This window comes from Cervus elaphus, chromosome 4 (genome assembly GCF_910594005.1).
Source record: "Cervus elaphus chromosome 4, mCerEla1.1, whole genome shotgun sequence".
Classification (NCBI taxonomy): domain Eukaryota; kingdom Metazoa; phylum Chordata; class Mammalia; order Artiodactyla; family Cervidae; genus Cervus; species Cervus elaphus.
Genome location: NC_057818.1, coordinates 46,316,542 through 46,337,131, shown reverse-complemented (window position 1 = coordinate 46,337,131; position 20,590 = coordinate 46,316,542). Strand labels below are relative to the sequence as shown.

Below are 20,590 nucleotides of genomic sequence, written 5' to 3'. Positions count from 1 at the left end.
CCTGTATCCCCTGCATTGGCAGGCAGATTCTTATCCACTGTACCACCACGGAAGTCCTCTTGCTGTTTGCTAGGGAGGGAACTCAGTGAATAAGGAGAGAGGAAGGAGGTACACGTGTGAGGCCTTCTCTCTGGTAGGACCACAAAGGGCTCAGGGGGAAGGCACCCTGAGGACAGGAGGGAGGCCTCTTTCTGAGAGGAATGGTGAGACACAAGGCCCCGTCCGTCTTCAGATCTGTGGATGGCTCAAAGCCCGGAGCAATGATGCTAGCAACTACTATATACTGAGCATGCAGTAGGTTCCAGGTACCATATGAAAGATCCTCTACAACCAGTGAAACTTCCTACAACCCAAAGGATATGATCTACACTGTATGGATGAGGAAGTTGAGGCTCTGAGCAGCCAGGCCACTTACCTGGGATAACCCATGAGAAAGTAGCAGGCCTGTCTATTGCCAGAACCTGACCTTGCCCAGTTGCCTATAAAGTCTGTAGAACACTCACCTAGCATGGGCGGAGTTCTGGGAGACCGTGTGCCTGTGGGCCATGTCCTTCGCCTCCAGGGGCCACCACTTCCTCCCATATAAGTGGGGGGGGGGGCAGGTGGGTGTCTGCAAGAGAGGACTACAAACATGGCTTCCAGCTCCAAAATTCTATCAACTGTGGGACCAGAAATAGAGACAGCGTTTTTGCCCTTGGGGAACTTAGAAGCTTCCTGGGAAGGCTTCCCCAATGGCTCAGCGGGTAAAGAATCTGCCTGCAAAGCAGGAGACACGGGACATGATGTGTCTTACCGATCCCTGGGTCGGGAAGATCCCCTGGAGGAGGAAATGGCAACCCACTCCAGTATTCTTGCCTGGAGAATTCCATGGACAGAGGAGCCTGGCGGACTCCAGTCCGTGGGGTCACAAAGAGCTGGGCACACCTGAGTGATGAAGCACAAAGCACAAACAGCATTTGAAAACAAATCCAAAGTGATGTATCAATAAGGACTAAGTGACGCACCAGGGACGGAGGGGCCTCACATGCACAGTAAAGGTAATGCTCTTGGCACTTCATATTCTCTGTGTTTTTCTTTGTTTGTAGAATACCACTATTTTATTTTATTATTTACTGGTTTTTTTTGGCCTCGCTCCCTCCCCAACCACAGATAGAACCCAGGCCCCCAGCAGTGAAAGCGCGGAGTCCCAGCCACTGGACCACCAGGGAAGTCCCTGCTTAAACAACATATGCTCCTTTTCTTCCCTGGCAATACCTTAAGTGCAAAAATGAAAGAATTTTACAGTGGATGCCTGCATCCTCACCACTTGGATTCCACCATGAACATATGACTATGCTTGCTTTATCACATTTCCACTCAACACACAGCAAGCCATCTAGCCATGTATTGATACTTTTTCTTCTTTTGCTATACAGTAGGTCCTTGTTGGTTATACATTTTAAATATAGCAGTGTATACATGTCCATCCCAAACTCCCTAACTGTCCCTTCCCCTGATCCTTCTGCTCGGGTACTGATACATTTTCAATGCTTTTCAAAGTAAATCCCAGAGCTTGTTTCTGGCATTTCAATAAACAGAAGCATTCATTTCTATTGGGTTGGCCAAAAAGTTCGTTTGGTTTTAAGTAACAATAAAAGACACATTTTTCATTTTCACAAGAACTTTATTGAACAACTATTCACTAACCAAATGAACTTTTTGGCCAACTCAATACCACATGTTTCCTACACATGTGGGAACAGAGGGTCTACTCTGTATTGAACGTCCTTTCACCTGGGCTGGAAGAACCCCTTCCGAGTGGGGAATCATTCTTTCAGAAAGTAAAAGCTTTCGTTGATTCTATTTGCCCCCATTTTCTTGCTAGGTTGGCTTGAATAGAGTTCCTGAAAGTGCCAAAGAGATATAGGATAAAGCTGGGGGTCAGTCTTGGGAGGCTTCTGGAAGAGAGGAGTTGAGCCAGATCTGAAGATTACAAGAGGCATGGCTGAGTCCTGCCTCGAGGCCTGGCGGGCTCTGCTTCCTCTGCTAGGGACGTTCGCCCTGCCTATCTGTCCTTTCCGGCCTTCCCCTCTGAACAAAGGGCTGTCTCTGATACTCTCCCATAGTGCACTGATCCTGGTCTTCAAGGTGTTGCGACAAGCTGTAATTATATACTTGTGTGTGTGTGTGTGCATGCTCAGTCACTTCAGTCGTGTCCAGCGCTTTGTGACCCAACGGACTGTAGCCCGCCAGCTTCCTCTGTTCATGGGGATTCTCCAGGCAAGAATATTGGAGTGGGTTGCCATGCCCTCCTCCAGGCGATCTTCCCAACCCAGGGATTGAACCCACGTTTTCTGCACTGCAGGCAGATTCTTTACCCACTGAGCCACCTGGGAAGCCTGCAATTATCTCCTTACCTGTTTCATATCCATTTCCCCTAGACTAAGAGGTTCCAGAAGAGGGGTCGAGGCCGGGCACAGGTGTCTGGCAAGTAGTAGAGGGGAGGCTACCGGCTGGAGCAGACTTGGGATGTATAAGCAAGAAGCCCAAAGCTGGGCCAGACAGGTAGAGTCAGGTAAGGGAGTCAGAAAGAGAGGAGGCCAGCTGCGGAGGCTGTGGAAGAACAGGGAGAGGAGACTGGGTGGGACCATCACCGCCAGCTTTTATTGGGTGTTCACTCTGGACTAAGCATTTACAGACATGATTCAGTCACCTTCATAACCTCCTCTGAGGCGGGTCCCATGATCACCCCCTTAGAGATGCTGAAGCCGAGGCTCAGAGAAGGGACAGAGTTGATGGAGGCCACCCAGCTAGTAGGCAATGATGGCTGGCTCCTTGACCCGAGCACTTTCCTGCTGGGCATCTCTGCTCGAGCGGCGGCGGCGGGCTTCCCTGTGACCCTGGGCGGGGGAAGGGCTGCTTCCAAATCAGTTCCCCATACCAAGTTGCTTCTTTTTGGGAGCAGGGGAGTGGGAAGCACATCGCTTGCGGGATCTTAGATCCTGGACCAGGGATTGAACCTGTGACCCCCCACAGTGGAAGTGGGGAGTCCTAACCACGGGACTGCGAGGGAATTCCCCAAATAAGTCCTCTTTAAAAGTAAATCTCTGCCTTTGGCCCATTCAGGGGGTACCTGTGTGCCTGTGCATGTGTCTCAAAATTAAACAACTGCCAGAAAAGTATTCCAACAGCAGTGATGTGTCTGACACTAGCAAGAACATATTTCGAGTGTTCTTATGCGCCAGGCACCGTCCTAAGCTCTTTGCGCGCGTTACCTTGTGTCATCCTTGTATCCACCCCTCTTGCAGTAAGTAAGTAATCAAGTCAGGATTTGAGCATGGGCTCCAGGACAGGATGAGGTGAGCCAGCAGCCACCAGTCTGAGGCCCAGGACCCCGCAGAGGGGAGCAGAGACACCACCGAGCCCTGAGCCCCATGTCCGCTCCATCCTTGAGTCCGGCCTCCGGCCTCCCCCTGAAGCCTCCTCCCTGGCCTCTGTACACCTCAGACCCACCCCCACCCCAGTGTGTTGCTCAGTTAAACATCTGAATCAGGTCACAACCTTCCTTGGCTTGCAGCCCTTGGCTGGTTCTACCTCATTAGGAGTCAAAGTCCTCACCATAGTCCCCAAAGTTCCACAGTCTGGCCTGGTTGTGTCTGGCTTCAACCGCTGGCATTTCCCCTCTGCAGCAGCCACAAGTGGTCCTCAAACAGAATAAGCAGGCTCCCGCCTAAGGGCCTTTGCCTATTTTCTCTTCTTGGAGTCCCCGGGTTCCAGATACTCTCACGGCTCACTCCCAATTCTTTTCAGTCTTGGGTCATACATCACATCTTAGAGAGCCTTTTCCTGACCACGCTATTTAAAACACTATGAGGGGGTTCCCTGGTGGCCAGTGGTTAGGACTCTGCGTTTTCACTGCTGTGACCTGGTTCAATCCCTGGTTGGGGAACTAAGATCCTGCCAGCCAGGAGGCACAGCCAAGAAAACAAAAAACTCCAAACTAAAACAAACCCCAAACTCCATCTTGTCTATTTCCTCACCCCCTTGTATCTTTCTTTATAAGCCTCTTCATCACCTGATATGTTCATTGTCCAATCTCCCCTCAGTGAACGTGAGTTTCCCAAGGAGGGAGATTTTCATGATCTTGTTCCATGCTGTACTCCATGCCTAGAACAGGCATGACACAGACTAAGCACTCAATAAACACTTGTTGAATGAATGAAGTAGTGAATTAGAGAGAAAAGCTGAAATCAGAGAGTCTAGGCATATCAGATTTGTGGATACTGTTATGCATAAAAGAAGAGAAGAGGCACGGAGCTGTAGGAGAAAAGGCTGTTTGGAGTCAGATCTAGGTCAGATTCTGACAGCTCCATTTTGCCATGGTCTTGTATATGATTTTGTATGTGTGTTAAACAGCTCACGACCTCAGTTACCTCATCTGTAAAATGGGAATAATATATATCTCTCGAGATTATAGTGAGGACTAAATGAGCTCATTCATGTGAAAGCACCTAGTCTTCTGTTTATTAAATACCCAACAGGTATTTAATACACAACAGGTATTTAATAAATATGCCTTCAGACTGATTTGAAGTGACCCCTCAGGTCCACAGATGTCTGAGGGCGGTATTTTTCCAGAAGGTAGAAATGGGACTACTGGTGGCATGGGAGAATTTAGATGGCTTGTGAACAGGGCTTTGAATAAGTCTGAATCAAAAAGTGAGAAACTTCACTGTTTTCTTAAAATGTTTAAGAAACTTTCTGATTAGGTGAAGAAGGAGACTCCATTTCTGTGCTTGTGGGCTCAGAACAACTCTCTTAGATGTGCTAATCTTTTTTTTTTTTTTTAAACAAAGAGGATACAGGAACTGCCTCCAGCTATAATGTAATACAATTGTTTGCTTCTCACTTTGTTTTTTTGTACTTTGTATTTATGGGCCAGTGATCCTGGCTTTCTACTTAGAGTAGTGATATAAAGTATTCTCATAAAATATACTTAAGAAGGTAAGCTGGCTCCAAAAAGGAGAGAGAAAGAAGAAAGAAGAAGGAACAGGGCAGCTTTATGCCATGGCGAGGATGTCCCATGAGGGAAGTGTGGGAAGGAGTCTTGGAGGTGGCGAGCACGTGTGGGGGTGGGGAGCAGCGAGTTGAGTCCCGGGGGGCGTGGGGTGTCCCGTCACTAACCCCGGAGGCCTAAGATTTACTCTTGCTCTCTGCCCCTCACAGGACCCCGGAGCAAAACCCAAACCAATTTTACCCAGAGAAGAATGAAGGTTCTGAAAACCAGGGGAGGGTCTCAGGCATCAGGAAGACAGAGTACGCTGGGAAGCAGGCTCAGGAGCGAGCCAGCCTGGGCTGGGCTTTGCCACTACTGCACGCTTAATGTCCTCTCTGAGCACCAAGTTCTCTGCCCCTAAATGGGGGTAATAATAGGACTGATTCTTCCAGGGCTGTCTGAGCCTTAAAGCACTTAGTCCAGTGCGGGGCACACACAAAGCCACAAAGATGCAGCCACAAAGATGACGACGACTACTACTGTATTACCATCGCCACTATTATTATCATTAAAGAGTCAACAATGGAAAAATAGGGAAGTAGGAAGGAGCAGTGGAGGACAGGCAGTGTTTACATCGTGAGAGGTGATGGATGTTACAAGTTGGGGTGCGGGTGCTGGGGTGGAGAGAGACTGACTGAGAGACATTGAGAAAGGCAGATGGAAACTGGCCCCTCCTAACTGGTCGATGAGTCCCAGCAATACAAGGCAGTGCGAAACTGGAGGACCTGGGGTTCATGGGAGTGGGAGAAGTGGCCACACTGGCTGAGCAGCAAGCCATGAGCCCTCCGGAGGATGCTAGAGTTCTGCACCCTGAGCTGGGCACAGGGGAGAGGACCACTGTGCTGACCCCTTCTCCCTCGCCAATGCTGCTCTGGCTCGTTGGGGAGCAGCTGGGGGTGGGGTGGGGTGAGCTGGTGTAGTCCCAGCCCTCACAGCAGGCTATGAGCTCACACACATGCCCCCTCCAGGCCTGGCAAACAGGATAGGTGCCTGGGTCAGGCCTGGCAAACAGGATAGGTGCCTGGGTCAGCTGCACCCTCCCTAGGTCTTTCCCTCCCACTCGTTCCCTGGGGGTGGCCGGCCCGCCCAGCTCCCCTGCTCCACACCCAGCTTTCTCAGCCCAGGTGCTAACTGACACGCCCTGATGACCACTCTGAGGGTCGCGGCCTCTTCCCTCCCCGCCTGATGCCTGGGGTCCCAGGCTCTTTGTGGCTGAAAGGCGTGGCAGTGTCAGGCTCTCACCTGTAGGTGGCAGTATGGGAGGGGAGCGAGACAGGAGACAGGAAGGCTGGCGAAGGTCACCTGCACCCATTGTGGTGCCCCGGATCCAGGCTCGCTTACACCTAGGATGGGTCCTGTTCCACTGGGCTCCATACCCTCGCTCCCTCTTTTGATGTCCTGCCTGATTCCTCCCTCCTAGGTCCCCTCCACCCCACCACCTTCAGGAGGCACCACCAGCCTAGCTCCCCAGATGCCCCCACCCCCACCCCGCGCCCCAAATTCCTGGGGTTAGGAAATCAGAACACTTTGGCACTGAACTCATCCCATTTCTTCCTCCCTCCCTGATGCATGGACTCCCTCTCTGTTTCGACACAGACACTCAGCCTCACAATTACAGTTCATTACCCTATCGGGTGGTTGGATCTGAGTCACTGTGGGGAGGGACCCTGAACTGCCCAGCCCTGCCACCTTCTTGCAGCTACACTATAAGGAGTAGCGGCGTGGAGGAGGACTTTGGGAAGACAAGGGCATCTGGGGAGGGAGAGAGCAGGCTGCAGACCCAGAGGGAGGGCGAACAAGAAGCCAGAAGGAAGGAGAGAAGGGAGGAGGGCCGGCAGACGCCGGGAAAGCAACAGGGCTCGAAAGGGAACCTGGGTGGAAAGAAGACACTCAGGAGACAGGAAGTGAGGCAGAGATGAAGCTAAAGGGGTCTCTGGCCTGCCTCCTGCTGTTCCTGCTCCTGGGCAGCGGGGAGGCTAGCCCGCTGCAGGGTGGAGAGGAGGACGCCGGGAGAGAAGTTGGGGAATCCGTTGGGCATGGGGTGGGGGAGGCCCTTGGACACGTGGTGGGAGAAGCCGTCATCCACGGAGTCGAGGAGGCCATTGAACGAGGGACTGGAGAGAAAGCAGGCTTGGGAATCAGGGAGGCCAGGGACCCCCACTTGGGGGATGCTCTTGCCCACAAGCTTAAGGAAGCGAGCCACGCTCTTGAAAACACTGGGAGCGAGGCTGGCAGACAGGCTGAGAATATCATCGGACATGGAGTGGACCCTGCCCACAGCTCCTGGCAGGGGACTCCCGGCAGCAACGGAGCTTGGGTGAGTGGCTGGAAGGCTGCTGCGGAAATGGGAGGCTATGGGCAGCTGGGCTGAGGATCCCGGGAAGCAGTTGAAAGGAGGGATGCCTCCTCATCAGTGGCGAGCCTTCCACGTCAGGCCTCCCTCCCCCACTGCCCTGGGTCTTTCTCCACCTGCCTCCCCCCCCCCCCCGCCCACCCGTGTCCTGCTCTGGTTCCTCTCTGAGCGGCTCTGCCCACCCTCCCCCACCCCAGAGTGAGGAGGTCACACACACTCAGCGCAGCCATGTTGTTCTTGCAGGGTACCCATGGGCAGCCTCCCTCCAGAGGCCATGGCATCCCTGGCTCTCAGGGCGGCCCTGGAGGCCCAGGGGACACCCGGGACCACGTGTTCTCTGGAGGCTCAGGTGGCCGCTTTGGAGCCAATGCTCAGGGAGGCCACAGAGGGCCATTCAACCTGGGGGCCAACCCTCAGGTAAAGTAACCATCAACCCTGATGCTTGCCCCCTCCCTCCCCTCAAGCCCACACTCTTGGTGCCTCCCCCGTGTCCTTCCTGATCCCAAGCTCATCTCACACTTCCTGCAGGGAGCTGCAACCCAACCTGGTTCAGTGAGAGGCAGCAGCAACAGAAATACAGAAGTAAGAGGAAAAGCCTGGAGAGGCAGAGGTGTCTGGATGCATGTGATAGAAACTGGGAGAGACACAGCAGAGAGAAAGACGGGCAGGGGAGGAGTGGAAGGAAGAGGCAGACTGGTTGGGGAGAGATGGGCGTGGGGATGAGGCTCAGAAGAGTGAGCTGGGCTTGTGGGGAGGAGATGCACCGGGACAGGAAGCCAAGCCAAGGATGCCGGAGAGCCCGGCCTGGGGGAACAGCTTCAACTGGAAACCCACCCGTCCCCTTCCCTCCACAGTGCACCAACCCCCCTGGCTCAGGTGGAAGCTCTAGCAACTCTGAGGTAAGAGGATGGGGCAACCTGAAGCATTTCTGCACGGAGAGGAGACAGAGAAACTCTACTCCTCTCAAACTGGGTGGGAAATACTCCTGAGGGAGGAGGGAGAGGGAGGAAAACCTTCTCTCTTGGTGTTCTCATCTTTAGACCTCACTCTGGTCTCTTGGCTCAGACGGTAAAGAATCTGCCTGCAATGAGGGAGATGGGGGTTGGATCCCTAGGTGGGGAAGGTCCCCTGGAGAAGGGAATGGCTACTCACTCCAGTCTTCTCGCCTGGAGAATCCCATGGACAGAGGAGCCTGGCAGGCTACAGTCCATGGGGTCACACAGAGCCGGACAGGACTGAAGTGACTGAAGCTGGTCTCTTCCGGCCCCTCAGGGAAGCAGCAGCAGTGGCGGCAGCAATGGCGGCAGCAGTCATGGTGGCGGCAGCAATGGCGGCAGCAGTCATGGTGGCGGCAGCAGTGGCGGCAGCAGTGGCGGCAGCAATGGCGGCAGCAGCAGTCACGGTGGAGGCAGCGGTGGAGGCAGCAGCGGCAGCTCCGGGTCCAGCGGGGTATGTTCTACTCATTTATTGCAGGCAGAGATGGGGTCCCTGGTGGTCCCTGCTGAGGACACTCACTCCAAGGTCTTCCTGAAAGATGCCAGCCCCAGGGTAGCTGGCGTCAGTGGGGTTGTCATTCCAGGCCCCCCGTTTTGCGTTGCCCACCTTCCAGCCCCACCAGGCGGTACTGCTGACGCGTGCCCTCTAATCTGCAGAGAAGGTGCCCTGCCTACTGTGTTTACCCTAGCCCCTTGCCACTTGGTGACGGGGGATGCTGCCCCCTGTCTAACCTCTGCTCCTGCAGGCATGTCTACTTGGTGAATCTAACCAGAGCTGGGGTGGTGGATGGAGCCAGAGAGGTGGGCCCAGGGAAACAGGACACTTACTTGGGAAGCTCCCAGGAGGACGGGGACACGACCACATGTGGAGACTTAAGGACACTTACAGAACTGTGGTGTAGATGCTAATAATAGTGTCCCTACATGAGGGATGAGAGGGTCAGGAGGGGACCATGACCTGGGAGCCGGATGAGGGTGGAGCTCTGACCAGGGGGCCTGCAGAGAAGGGGCACAGCTGGCTTCCTTGGGGTTCTGGGAAAGGTCTCAGGCAAGAACAAGCCAGGTGCTGTAAGCTGCCATAACTTACTGCTCCCTGTACCAGCCACTTTCCCTGCATCTAGGACACTAGAAATTCTGATCATGGTGGCTTCTCCCATGTAAGGATTCTAGGGGTCCCTTCCCCTCTCTATGTTCCAGGAGAGGGTGAGGGGATGGGAACAATCCCTACTTCGGGAACTCTGGGTCCTCCCAAGTCCTTTGAAGCCCCCACATGGACTCTTGCTCTCCTTTGTAGGGATACAATCCCAACGCCTCCTCGGGGAGCAGGGTTGGAAGCAGTGGCGGAAACAAACCCGAGGTGAGTGTGAAGAGGCATGGAAGGTGGGCGACGGTGGAAGAGGATAGCTCCCCCAGCCCCTGCAGGGAACGGGGGCAGATGCTGATGGGGTGATGGACCCAGGCCAGCCTTGGGGTGCGAAGGCTGCAGTCTGCGGGGCTGGACTAGGTGTCTGGGTGGGGACTGAGAGTCTTCTCTTTGTCTCTCCCACAGTGTGACAACCCACACGGGTCCGGGGGATCTGGGGGTCAGGTGAGAGCCGAACCTGCGGCGACTGCGGTTCATCCCCGCAGCGGTGCCCCCTCCTCAATGCAATTCCTCTCACCCCTCTCCTAATGCAAGCCTCCGTCCCAACCCTGTCTGTGGGGAATTTATAATCCAGGGGGAGGAAACCATGGGCATGCTCTTCAAAAGACTAATAAGCTCCCAAATAATAATTACCTGTAGGTCCTTACATGATCTATCTCATGTTAGACCACAGACTGGGGCTGTGAACAATTGTATGAAAACCAGTCCTTTTAGAAACAGGATTGTTTCAAATGTCCTATACCTGACCAGTGAACAGAATTCAGTGACGAGTTTTGAAACTGATTTTGAAAGCATACCTTTCCTTCCTAGTTATCCTGGAAACCTGGCTCTCTGTCAGCACCCGCCGTGCTGACAGAGGAGGTGTTGCACTAAGGTCCCCAGGCAGCGCCCAGAGGTCTTGTGAAAACACAGATTCTGATTCAGCAGGACTGGGGTGGGGCTGAGACTCTGGTTTCCAACAAGCATCCTGGCGAGGCTGCTAGCCTATGTGAGAGGGCGAGGAGCACGCCCGGTGGGGAGGAGGGGCTACACCGAGAAGGCTCTGTGAAGAGCTCCACACGGATCAGGGACACTAACCTTTTGTGGGTAGGCAGGTTTTAAGAAAACTCCATTTGTAATTCTATTTTTAGTTTTCTTTTTGCACACCAAAGTCTTAAATACATAGTGAGGTGGAAAAACAGACAAAAATAACAGAATAGTCAGTCAGTTCAGTCGCTCAGTTGTGTCCAACCCTTTGCGACCCCATGGACTGCAGCACACCAGGCCTCCCTGTCCATCACCAACAGCCAGAGTCCACCCAAACCCATGTCCATTGAATCGGTGATGCGATCCAACCATCACATCCTCTGTCATCAAGGGGATATTTGTTTTATTTTATTTATTTACTTTTTGGACTCACCCCACAGTATTTGGGATCTTAGTTCCCCGTGCATGCATGCTAAGTTGCTTTAGTCGTGTCCAACTCTTTTCGACTCTATGGACTGTAGCCCACCAGGCTCCTCTGCCCGTGGGGATTCTCCGGGCAAGAATACTAGAGTAGGTTGCCATGCCATCCTCCAGGGGATCTTCCTGACCCAGGGGTCGAACCCATGTCCTTTATGTCTCCTGCATTGACAAATGGGTTCTTTATGACTAGTGCCACCTGGGAAGCCCCTTAGTTTCCTGACCAGGGATCAAACCCGTGCTCCCTGCGTTGCAAAGAGGAGCCTTAACCACCAGGCCACAGGGGAAGTCCCAAGGGGATATTTTTTAAAACTAAATGTAAGAAGACAGAATTGACAAGTGGAAAGCAGTGAATTTTGAGTTAAAAGATGGAGGTTTGAGCACCAGCAGTATCACCTGTCATCTGTGTGTCTCCAGGCAAGTCAGTTGACCTCGCTGAGCCGGGGCTTCCTCTTGTGTAAGACAGGGACAGCGAAGCTAACTTGTTGACGCCGTCAGTTACTGCAGAGCTTTCTGCATCGTAATCACACCAAGGTGGTTCAGAGTCCTGGCCCTGGAGTCTGACAGGGAGACGGGAGCTGAGAAAAGCTGCTGGACAGCTCTCTGCCTCAGTTTCCTTCTGTAAAGCAGAGCCGTCTCCACATGGGAAAGTGGTGGAAAGAGGCACAGTGTCCTGTGCATGGTGGGACTACATGTTGGCTACTAGTGGTGTTTGGGGAGCAGAGAATTGGGGGGGGGGGAGAAAGAATATGGATTTGATTCAAGGGACAGGGTAGGGTTAGTCTGGAGAGCAAGCAGCAAATCAGTCCAGGAAGGCTTTCTGGAGGTGGCGGCTCTTAGGTGCTGTGGAAAGAAGTGGGGTGGATGGCGTGACAGAGAGTACACAGTACAAAGGCTGAGAAGAGAGAGGTGATAGGGGGCATGCACGATAGGTTGCATGGAGCCTTGAACATCAGTCCCCTTTTCCCGACCCAGGGGCAGGGCTCTGGTGGAGAAGGCGAAGCTGTCAGTGGAATCAACACCTTGGTGAGTGAGAACATCCCTCCTCTTGGACCATGGTGTCAAGGACCCCTGCCTGCCCTCCCCGCCCCCGCCCCGACACCCATACCTCCCACCCCCGCCTCCAGCCCACAGAGTGGGTTCTTACTCTCATTCTATTTCTCATTGGTCCCTTAGAACTCTCAGACATCTTCTGAGCCCTTCAACTTCGACACTTTCTGGAAGGTGAGTTCGGCAGGAGTGCTCTGCTCACTCTTCTTTGGAAAACCAAACCTGTGTCTCTTGGTCCCACAGGCTGAAGTCTTTGGGCTGTTGGGTTGGCCAAAATGTTCGTTCTGGTTTTTCCATACCATCTTTAGGAAAACCCGATCAAACTTCTGGCCAACCCAATATAATGATTGTCAGCAGTGGCCCTTGGCCTCTCTTGTCCTGAGGCCCTGAGTCAATCACACTATGATCCAATTTGACCATTCTTTTTTTTTTTCCCTGCAGAATTTTAAATCCAAGCTGGGCTTCATTAACTGGGATGCCCTAAACAAGGTAAGGACTTGAAGGCAACATCATTTCGATCTTTTTAAGAGAGAGATGTAGAGAAGAAAGCTAAACTACGGCTAGGTGAGCCAGGGAACAGTGATGATGGTCATTAAGAAAGCATTTCCGCTAGTCATTTAAAAAGAAAAGATAAAAACGAGGAGGAAGGACAGCTGAGACCTGAAAAGAGGGAGAATTTCAAAACAGCTGGGAGTGGGGGATAAGGAGGGAGCAGGTCTCTTTCATGTCTCAACATGCAGACCTGAACAGTCCTGAACCTCAGTTTCCCCGGAGAGTAAGAAGACCTAATCCCTAGGAACAAGGGAGGGAGCAGAGGCAGAGAGAGGCAGGGCATGGACTGAATCATCAAGGGGAGCTAAAGTTCACCTGAGGATTGATGCCAAGAGAGAAGCGAAAAGGGAGTGAACACTCCAGGCATCAGTCTGGGCCCTGCACAAACGTAATCTTAGGAGATGCTCGGGGCCCAGAACCCTCTTGTCCTTCCTCCCAGCCTACCCCTTGCTCTCGCAGGGGAAGCCCTGGCCGGGCTGGTCTGACACCAGAATAGCAGATGTATCTCCAGAGCAGAGGGGGTGGACTGGAAGTGGTGGGGGGTGGTGGTGGTGAAGGACAAATAAATGAATCAAATATCAAAGGCAGAAGCTAGAATTGGTGGTCCACTGATCCTTTGGTTTGATTCATTTTCAAAGAACAATACGGCAACACTGGGCTCCTCTTCCTATGGCCTGTGACAGCCCAGAGCCGAGAAGCAGCTGCTTCTTGCCACTGGGGCTTGCTCTCCAGCGGTCAGATGCCCCCTGCCCATCCCAGTCCTTCCAGCCACCTGACTGGAGAAACTAGAGTTCCTGACCATTCAAGTAAAAGAATGCAGACTAGGATTCTTGCCCTCCAAAACTCGTGGGGGAGGGAGATGGTCGGTGGGGAGACAGAGAGGCAGTCCCCACCTCAGGAATGTCACCCTCTGGGAATAAGATGGGGACTGAAAATGGGAGTTGCAGAAGCTCCCAGCTACAGCAGAGTCCTGGCTTGGAGGGACAAAATGAAGAAAAGAGACTTTTCTATTTCATAGAGAATGGTCTCTGGTAAGAGTAAGACTCCTTGCCATGGACCATGCTCAGGCCTGTGAGCATGGGGACTTAAGAATTTAATGGGAGAACCAGGGCATGCACAGATACTTCCCAGGGGGTCAAACGTTTTTGTACATCTAGCGGGGCAGTAAAGGGAGTGCTCGCTGCCAGGCGGGATTCACTGGGGCGCGGCTCCCCCGGGAGCAGATCTCCCAGGAAAGGGACAGGACACAAGAGATGGGCAGAGAAGAGGATGGAGCCATCCACCTCCTTCATGGTAGGGGGAGGGGCAATGAGGGAGCCAGGACTCAGATGAGGAATGAGGACAGGGGTCCACACGTTCCTGGCAGGTATGGGGGTTTCCAGGCCCAAGAGCTGGACTTGATTGCATGACAACCGTGGGCGCAAAGGTCCCTGTAGATTTCTGATGTGGAGGTCCCATCTACCCCTGCCTTGGTCCACTGCTCCCCAAATCCCTAGCCCTTGAGCTCCCCCTTGGAACTTCTTTCTTTGCCCAGGACCAGAGGAGCTTTCGCACCCCGTGACTTCCAGACACAGAGCTACCAGATGGAGGGGAACCCCCTTCCCACCCATTCTTAAATCACCACTATCTCCCTACTAACCTCAATGCTTGCTCCAAAATAAATCTTAGCTATCCCACATTCCTGGTCTCTGCTCCTTTCTTAACGTCTCCACTGTTGTTCTGAGGCATGTGGGGGGGCGGGGTGGTTGGAAGGGGGGACTTCGGCTCCACATCTCTGGGAGGTGGGCAGGTAGTAAGGTGGGAAGGTCCAGGGGGCAAGGCCTGAGGTTGTGTTCTCCCTGAGGCTGGGGGTGGGGGTGGGGGACTGGGCTAGGGAAGAATGTTGTCATGTGCTGTGGGGGTGACCGAGGGGTGGCTAATGGCTCCAGAGGCCTAGCCTCCCTCTCCCTGTCCCCCAAAACAGTATTCTGGTGTCCCTGGAGGCACCAGCTCCCCCCAGACCTCAGTCACAGTGAATTCTGAAGGCTGAGGGATGCAGGAGCAGGGGTTCAGGTGAGGGTGGGTGGGGACAGGCTCCTTGCTCACCGGCTCCCCACTTTCATCCACAGGGCCAGGCCCCACCCCCCAGCACTCGTGCCCTCCTCTACTTCAGGCGGCTCTGGGAGGTAGGAGAACTCTCACTCTTTGAAGAACTGGGAATCCTGGTGATCCTGTCTCTCTTCCCTCCCTCCCTCAAGGCAGCTACCCCTCTGCTCCAGTCTACCTATCACAAAAGTCCCCCTCTTCTCACTTCTGAGATGCGTCATCTCCCCCAAGTCTTATCACCAGTACCATCAGCGATGCTAACACCCTCAGTCTCCTGGAGGCTTATCTTCATCTAACCCCAAACTACACCCAGGCGCCAAAAATCCCCAAAACCTGTTCTTGCACGTGATCTTGAAACTTTCACAACAGCCTGCCACACTCCACCCTTTGAATCCTCTTTCCCTGTGGCCCACTCATCTTTCCTTGTTCCTCCAGGATTTCAAACACAACACTCCTTTCTTGAACTGGAAAGTCATTACTGAGGTAAGGGCCGTGGAACCCCCGGTTTGGGGGTCAGGACGCTCAGCTCTGGGGACATGGGGCTCGGGGCCCTGGGCAGCGGCGTGGAGATTCCTTTCTGCTTCCTCCCTGCTGAGGGAAGGTGCCTCCCTCGGTCCCCACTTTCCTCCTTGTGTGCATGCCCAGCGGAGGTGGGGTGGGAGAAGGAAGCTGTGAGTCACGGAGAAGGGAGCCGGGTGGGAGGTCCTCCCGGAGATAAAAGCCGAGGTCGAGAGTCGAGGGCTTCACAGGCGGGAGATCATGAAGCCGGCCACTGTCTCCTCTCTGCTGTTGCTCCTGCTGGGTGTGGCCTGGCTCGGGGGGAGCCACAGCTGGGTGGGTACTGCAGGGGGAGCAGGGGGCGGGGGTCGCGGGGTGGGGGAGATGGAGGGGCCTGGGGCTGGGCTCAACTCTCAGGGCCGGAACAGGGTCACTCAGGAGGAAAGCTGAAGGGCAGTGGGAGGGTAGTATCTATGGGGGGAGGAGGAGGAGGGAGGGTCAAGGTCGTGTGCAGGCAGGTGCGGGGTGGGGGGGGGTCTAGTTATCTGAGTTCTAGGAAGGATGGGCAGGGTCTTAGCGTCCTGTTGAAGGCCACACTTAGGTTTCATGGGGCCAGTGGCCTTTGGGAATCAGGACTCTTGGGCACTGAGGCCAGGGTTGCAGGCTCCCTTGTCCACGTGGGCACGTGAGGCTGGACAGATGGGGCCACACTGTCTTGATTTTTTTCTAGAAAAGCTAGGGCTTTCAACTGTTCACAACTAATTGAATTTATACATTCGGACCAAGCCAAAAAATGCCTGTGGAGGCCTGTGGTCCTCCAGTTTGTGTCCACGCTTTTGGGGCTAGTAGTGGGGCTAGAGGACTTCCCTGGTGGCTCAGACGGTAAAGCATCTGTCTACAACGTGGGAGACCCGGGTTCGATCCCTGGGTCGGGAAGATCCCCTGGAGAAGTGGGGTTAGAAGTCAGTGACAGAAAGAAAAAGAAGTCAATGGCAGGTATGGATAAGGTGGAGAGTTAAGCCAGATTTGGGAAGAACATCCTGAGCCTGAGAAAGAGACAGGCAAGATTTCCCCTTGCCTTGATCAGAGGAGGGGAGGGAGCTTGCGCATCTGCAGTGCTTCTTCTTTTAAAAAAATACTTATTCATTTCCTTGGCTTTTTAAAAAATATTTATTCATTTCCTTAGTTGCAGCATGCAGGACCTTTGATCTTTGTTCTCACAGGGGGACCCTTAGTTGGGGCATGTGGGATCCTAGTTCCATGATCAGGGATCGAACCCGGGCCCCTGCATTGGAAGTGCAGAGTCTTAGCCACTGGACCACCAGGGAAGTCCCTGCAGTGCTTCTTAAGGGCTCTGTCTGCTTTCCTATATTTCTCCTTTTCCTCTCTCTCCTTTGACTTGGCCTCTGTGGGAACCAGCCAGGCCTTCCAAAGACCCCGTAGAGAACAGCATTTGGGAAGAGGGATGCCCCTGTGAGGGGAGCAGGGTGTGTTGCAGGCTGCAGATGGGTGGGGCTGACGCGCGGGCTCTGCCCTGGGAGCTTGTGTAGGTTCCCTCTCTTGTTATCCTGGCTCAGGCCGGCGCTGCAGGTGCCTGGGCGATGGTGGGGCTGCCAAACCCGTTCTCTCCTCGTCACGGCCCACTGAGTGTGGCAACCTGTCCTCTATCTATCCGGGCCATCAGTTTCCTCCTGGCCCGCCGCCTTCACCATAGGCAGCACCTATCACGGACCCCGAGAGGGGTGGGCGGGTCAGGTGGGACGCTGGCCTCCAGAAGGAGGGCAGAGCCTGGGTGGTGAGAGTCTGGCAAGACCTGAAGGACCGCGAGGCCTCCCTCATTCTGACTCCCCCTTCCTTCCAGGGCGAGGACGTGCCATCGCTTCAGAAGAGGGCAGGTGGGGCTGGCCAGGTGAGTCCCTCCCTCAGAATGCCCTAGAAGGCCCATGGTCCCTCTCCGCCTAGCTCTTGTGCAAGCTAAGTCACTTCAGTTGTGTCCGACTTTTTGCGACCCTATGGACTGCAGCCCACCAGGCTCCTCTGTCCATGGGATTCTCCAGGCAAGAACACTGGAGTAGATTGATATGCCCTCCTCCCGGGGATCTTCCTGACCCAGGGATCGAACCCACATCTCTTAAGTCTCCTGCATTGGCAGGCGGGTTCTTTACCACTAGCACCACTTGGGAAGTCCACCCGGCTCTTGGTTTGGCCAATCTGCCAATCTGAAATTCCCCCTCCTCACGCCCGGTTCTATCATTTTCTCAGCCTGGCACAGGATGGCAAGATGCAGTAGCTGTGACTGCTAAGGTGAGCTAACTGCCACCTGACCACCTGATTCAGACTTCACTTTTCCCTTGGTCTCCTCTCCTCGCCTCCTCAGTGACATCTGAGATGCTGGGAGAGGCAAAGAAAGACAAGGGAGGCCAGGCCATCTGGGCTGGGAGGTGAAGTGAGGTGAAGGCATGGGGTGTGGCTGAAGGAGATGCTATAGAAGCAAACTCATGACATGAGGAGGGGAGGAGGCAGGGGCTTTGAGAAAGGTCCAGCCAGAGCAGGGGGGTGGGAATAAAATGCCTTCATCCCTTCTCTCCTGATCCCCTACCTTTCACCCCTCCACTGCGTCCTTCCACAGAACTACAATTACAACCAGCAGGGACCCCCTACAGCCCTTGGCGGGCAGTACCCAGCCAAGACCCCTGCTAAGGTAAGACTTGCAACTGCTCACCCTCTCAGAAGAGTTTACAGGGGAACGTGACTGCATCACATGCCATGGAGAAAATTGGGATCCTCTCAATGAGGAACATAAGCCACCTCAAAAATCACAGGACCCACAGCAAATCTGCTCTCCATCTCTAACTGCTGACCTTTCTAGGGGAGAGGAGGCTGACCCAGAAACTCTTGGTTGGTGGGAAAATGAAGGCTCCTTTTCATAAAGGAAGTAACAGGATAGAAAAGTGAGGATTTTGCTTTATTCAGTCTCAAAGAAACAATTTTATAAATTCAGTAAAGGAATATGCTAAATACTAATTCGGCTGGTTAACAAGCAAATGAACTGCCAGTATTTCCCTCCATCTCTCAGAATAATAAAGCCCCTGCCCTGAAAGGAGGTGAAGCTGCAGTTAATACTCCTGTGGGTATATCCACTTCGCTCATCCCCCGGGCAGGCAGAGGGAGACTGCCTTTCCTCTTCTCACTCCCCTTGGTCAATGCATGCTCAGGGACCACATTCAGTATCATCTTGCGTAAAATGCATGCAGGATGAGAAATTGGCTGTGGCTGAAGGGCTGCCGTCAGACCAAAGGATCTCTGGGATGACCCTGGTCTGAACCTGCCAGGGCCACGGGCCCTTCCTGAGCCCTGAGGACATGGCTGAGTACAGAGCAGTCATGGAGGCCCTCACCTCACCTCCTCTGATCTTCTCTTTACAGGGGGGAGTCACGGTTTCTTCCTCGGTAAGTTCTGGGCCCGAGAAAATTTGGCTCTCGAGAGAAGGGGTCTGAGGCCAGAGGGTGCATGGGGGACGATGCACTGTCCATTCAGACCTTCTCCTTACCCCACAGGCTTCCCGGATGCACCCTGGCCTGCTGCAGTGGGTGAAGTTTTGGTAGGTGAGTATCAGGAGCTGAGGCATAGTCACCTGGGGTCAGGGCCGGGGGCTGGGCCTTCCCTTTGTTCTAGAAGAACATGCTAAAGGTGTTAAGGAGGAGGAGACACCCGAGTGTGGCTTGTGGAGAAAGACTCATAAGAAAATGACCGGGAACGTCCCTGGTGGTCCAGTGGTTAAGACTCTGAGCTTCCAATGCAGGGGGTGTGGGTTTGATCCCTGGTTGGGGAACTAAGATCCCGCATGGCTTGGCCAAAAAATGTTTTTAAAAATTGAAAAGAAGACTATATTTCAGTTAAAATAAATACTTAGAAGAGTTTTTTAAAAATGACCTAGAACACTGGGAATGCACCCTCTGAGTGCTGGGTGGGCCAGGCAGGGATAGGAACGCACATTAGATTAAGGAGAAGGAACAGGATAGGAATTGTGTGTGGAGCGGGGAGGGGGCTGTGGGATGAGCCTTTCAGGTATAAAGTTTCAGGGGTGGGAAGAAGTGAGTCGCCAGGCTGGAAAGGGGTAATACTTGTTTTAGGGAGGAGAGAGAGGAGCCCGCAGGTGGCATGGGCAGGACATGAGGGAACTGTGGGCACAGCAGCTGAGGGAGATGAGAGAACGCCTGGTTTCAACAGATCTGGGAGTGGCCGGCGTTCTACCATCTTCTCTTTTCTTCTGGACAACCACTTCTGACCGCGACTGAGGCCCTGAGAAACATGAGTCGTCAAGGGACCAGACTGTGCCCCTGCCCCAGCCCTTGGTCCGCGTGCCGACACCTGCCTTTTCTAGCTTGGAGTCCTGCCTGCCTGTCCCTTGTCTGCTCCCGCACACGGTGGTGATGTCTCCTTGACCTCCAGTCTCGGGGATACCCCAGCCGTTTCTGCACCAGCTCCATTCTGTGACCTGAAGTCACCGTGACAAAAATTCAGGAGGAGCGTCCTACTTTAGAGTTTCTCTGTGGAAATAAAACATGAATCTTGTATCCCTAAGACTTTGGCAGATTTTATTCTCTTTAATAGGACACTGATGGTCTGGGGCAGGGAGGAGGGAAGACGGGTTTGGAGCGGGTAACACCTTCCTCTTGAGTGTGATCACTCAGTTGTGTCCGACTCTTTGCGACCCTATGGACTGCAGCCCGCCAGGCTCCTCTGTCCATGGGATTCTCCAGGCAAGAATACTGGAGTGGGTTGCCATGTCCTCCTCCAGGGGATCTTCACTACCCAGGGATCGAACCCACATCTCCTGCATTGCAGGCGGACTCTTTACCATTGAGTCACTGGGGAAGCCCCTTCCTCCTGAGAGGAGTGTACAAAATGACTGGCATGAGGGGGAAGGGGAGGTTCAGTTCCCAGGGCTTAGCTCAGGGCCTGGCTCATCAAATAGTTGATGAAGAAATGAAAGAAGCCGGGCCCAAAGCAGACTTAGGGGAAATGATTTGACGTGCATCCGTTTCTCACGTTTGTCCTTAAGCCGGGGTTCCTGCTTTATATTCATCTCTGAATCTCAGGGGCTTCCCTGGTGGCTCAGACGGTAAGGAATCCGCCTGCAGTGCAGGAGACCTGGGTTTGATCCCTGGGTCGGGAAGATCCCCTGGCAAAGGGAATGGCAACCCACTCCAGAATTCTTGCTTGGAGAATTACACGGACAGAGGAGCGTGGCGGGTTCCAGTCCACGGGGGTCGCAAAGAGTCGGACTCGGCTGAGCCACGAACACTTTCACCCTTTCTGGATCTCTCCTGGTTAGGGAGGGCCTTGCAGTACCTCCTCGCAGCCACAGGGGGGAGAGCGCGTCCGTCCCCGCGCTGCCGCTCAGTCCTTCCAGCTGAATTGACAGCTGGCTT

At 53.8% G+C, this 20,590-nt stretch overlaps 1 protein-coding gene across 6 annotated transcripts; it reads left to right on the top strand.

Annotated features, from left to right (window-relative positions):
- The first annotated feature begins 6,742 nt into the window (after window positions 1-6,742).
- Window positions 6,743-19,739, top strand: DMKN (dermokine). Of its 6 annotated transcripts, none has more exons than XM_043893264.1 (18): window positions 6,743-7,352; window positions 7,632-7,805; window positions 7,917-7,970; window positions 8,243-8,287; window positions 8,661-8,837; window positions 9,678-9,740; window positions 9,933-9,971; window positions 11,946-11,996; window positions 12,147-12,194; window positions 12,462-12,509; window positions 14,681-14,737; window positions 15,093-15,140; window positions 17,017-17,064; window positions 17,418-17,459; window positions 17,785-17,856; window positions 18,581-18,604; window positions 18,713-18,760; window positions 19,455-19,739. In XM_043893264.1, exons 1-17 carry the CDS (start codon window positions 6,951-6,953, stop codon window positions 18,758-18,760), a joined length of 1,440 nt encoding a protein of 479 aa, XP_043749199.1. In that variant the 5' UTR covers window positions 6,743-6,950; the 3' UTR covers window positions 19,455-19,739. The 6 variants fall into 6 exon arrangements, with proteins under 6 accessions (XP_043749199.1, XP_043749189.1, XP_043749207.1 ...); XM_043893254.1 differs by having other exon boundaries at window positions 19,386-19,739; XM_043893272.1 differs by lacking the exon at window positions 9,933-9,971 and having other exon boundaries at window positions 19,386-19,739.
- The last annotated feature ends 851 nt before the right edge of the window (window positions 19,740-20,590 follow it).

Coding starts and splice junctions, on each gene's coding strand:
- DMKN (XM_043893264.1), top strand. CDS start 6,951: ATGAAGCTAAAGGGGTCTCTGGCCTGCCTCCTGCTGTTCCTGCTCCTG. Junction 8,838..9,677: donor GCAGCTCCGGGTCCAGCGGG/GTATGTTCTACT, acceptor TCTCCTTTGTAG/GGATACAATCCCAACGCCTC. Junction 12,195..12,461: donor ACTTCGACACTTTCTGGAAG/GTGAGTTCGGCA, acceptor TTTTCCCTGCAG/AATTTTAAATCCAAGCTGGG.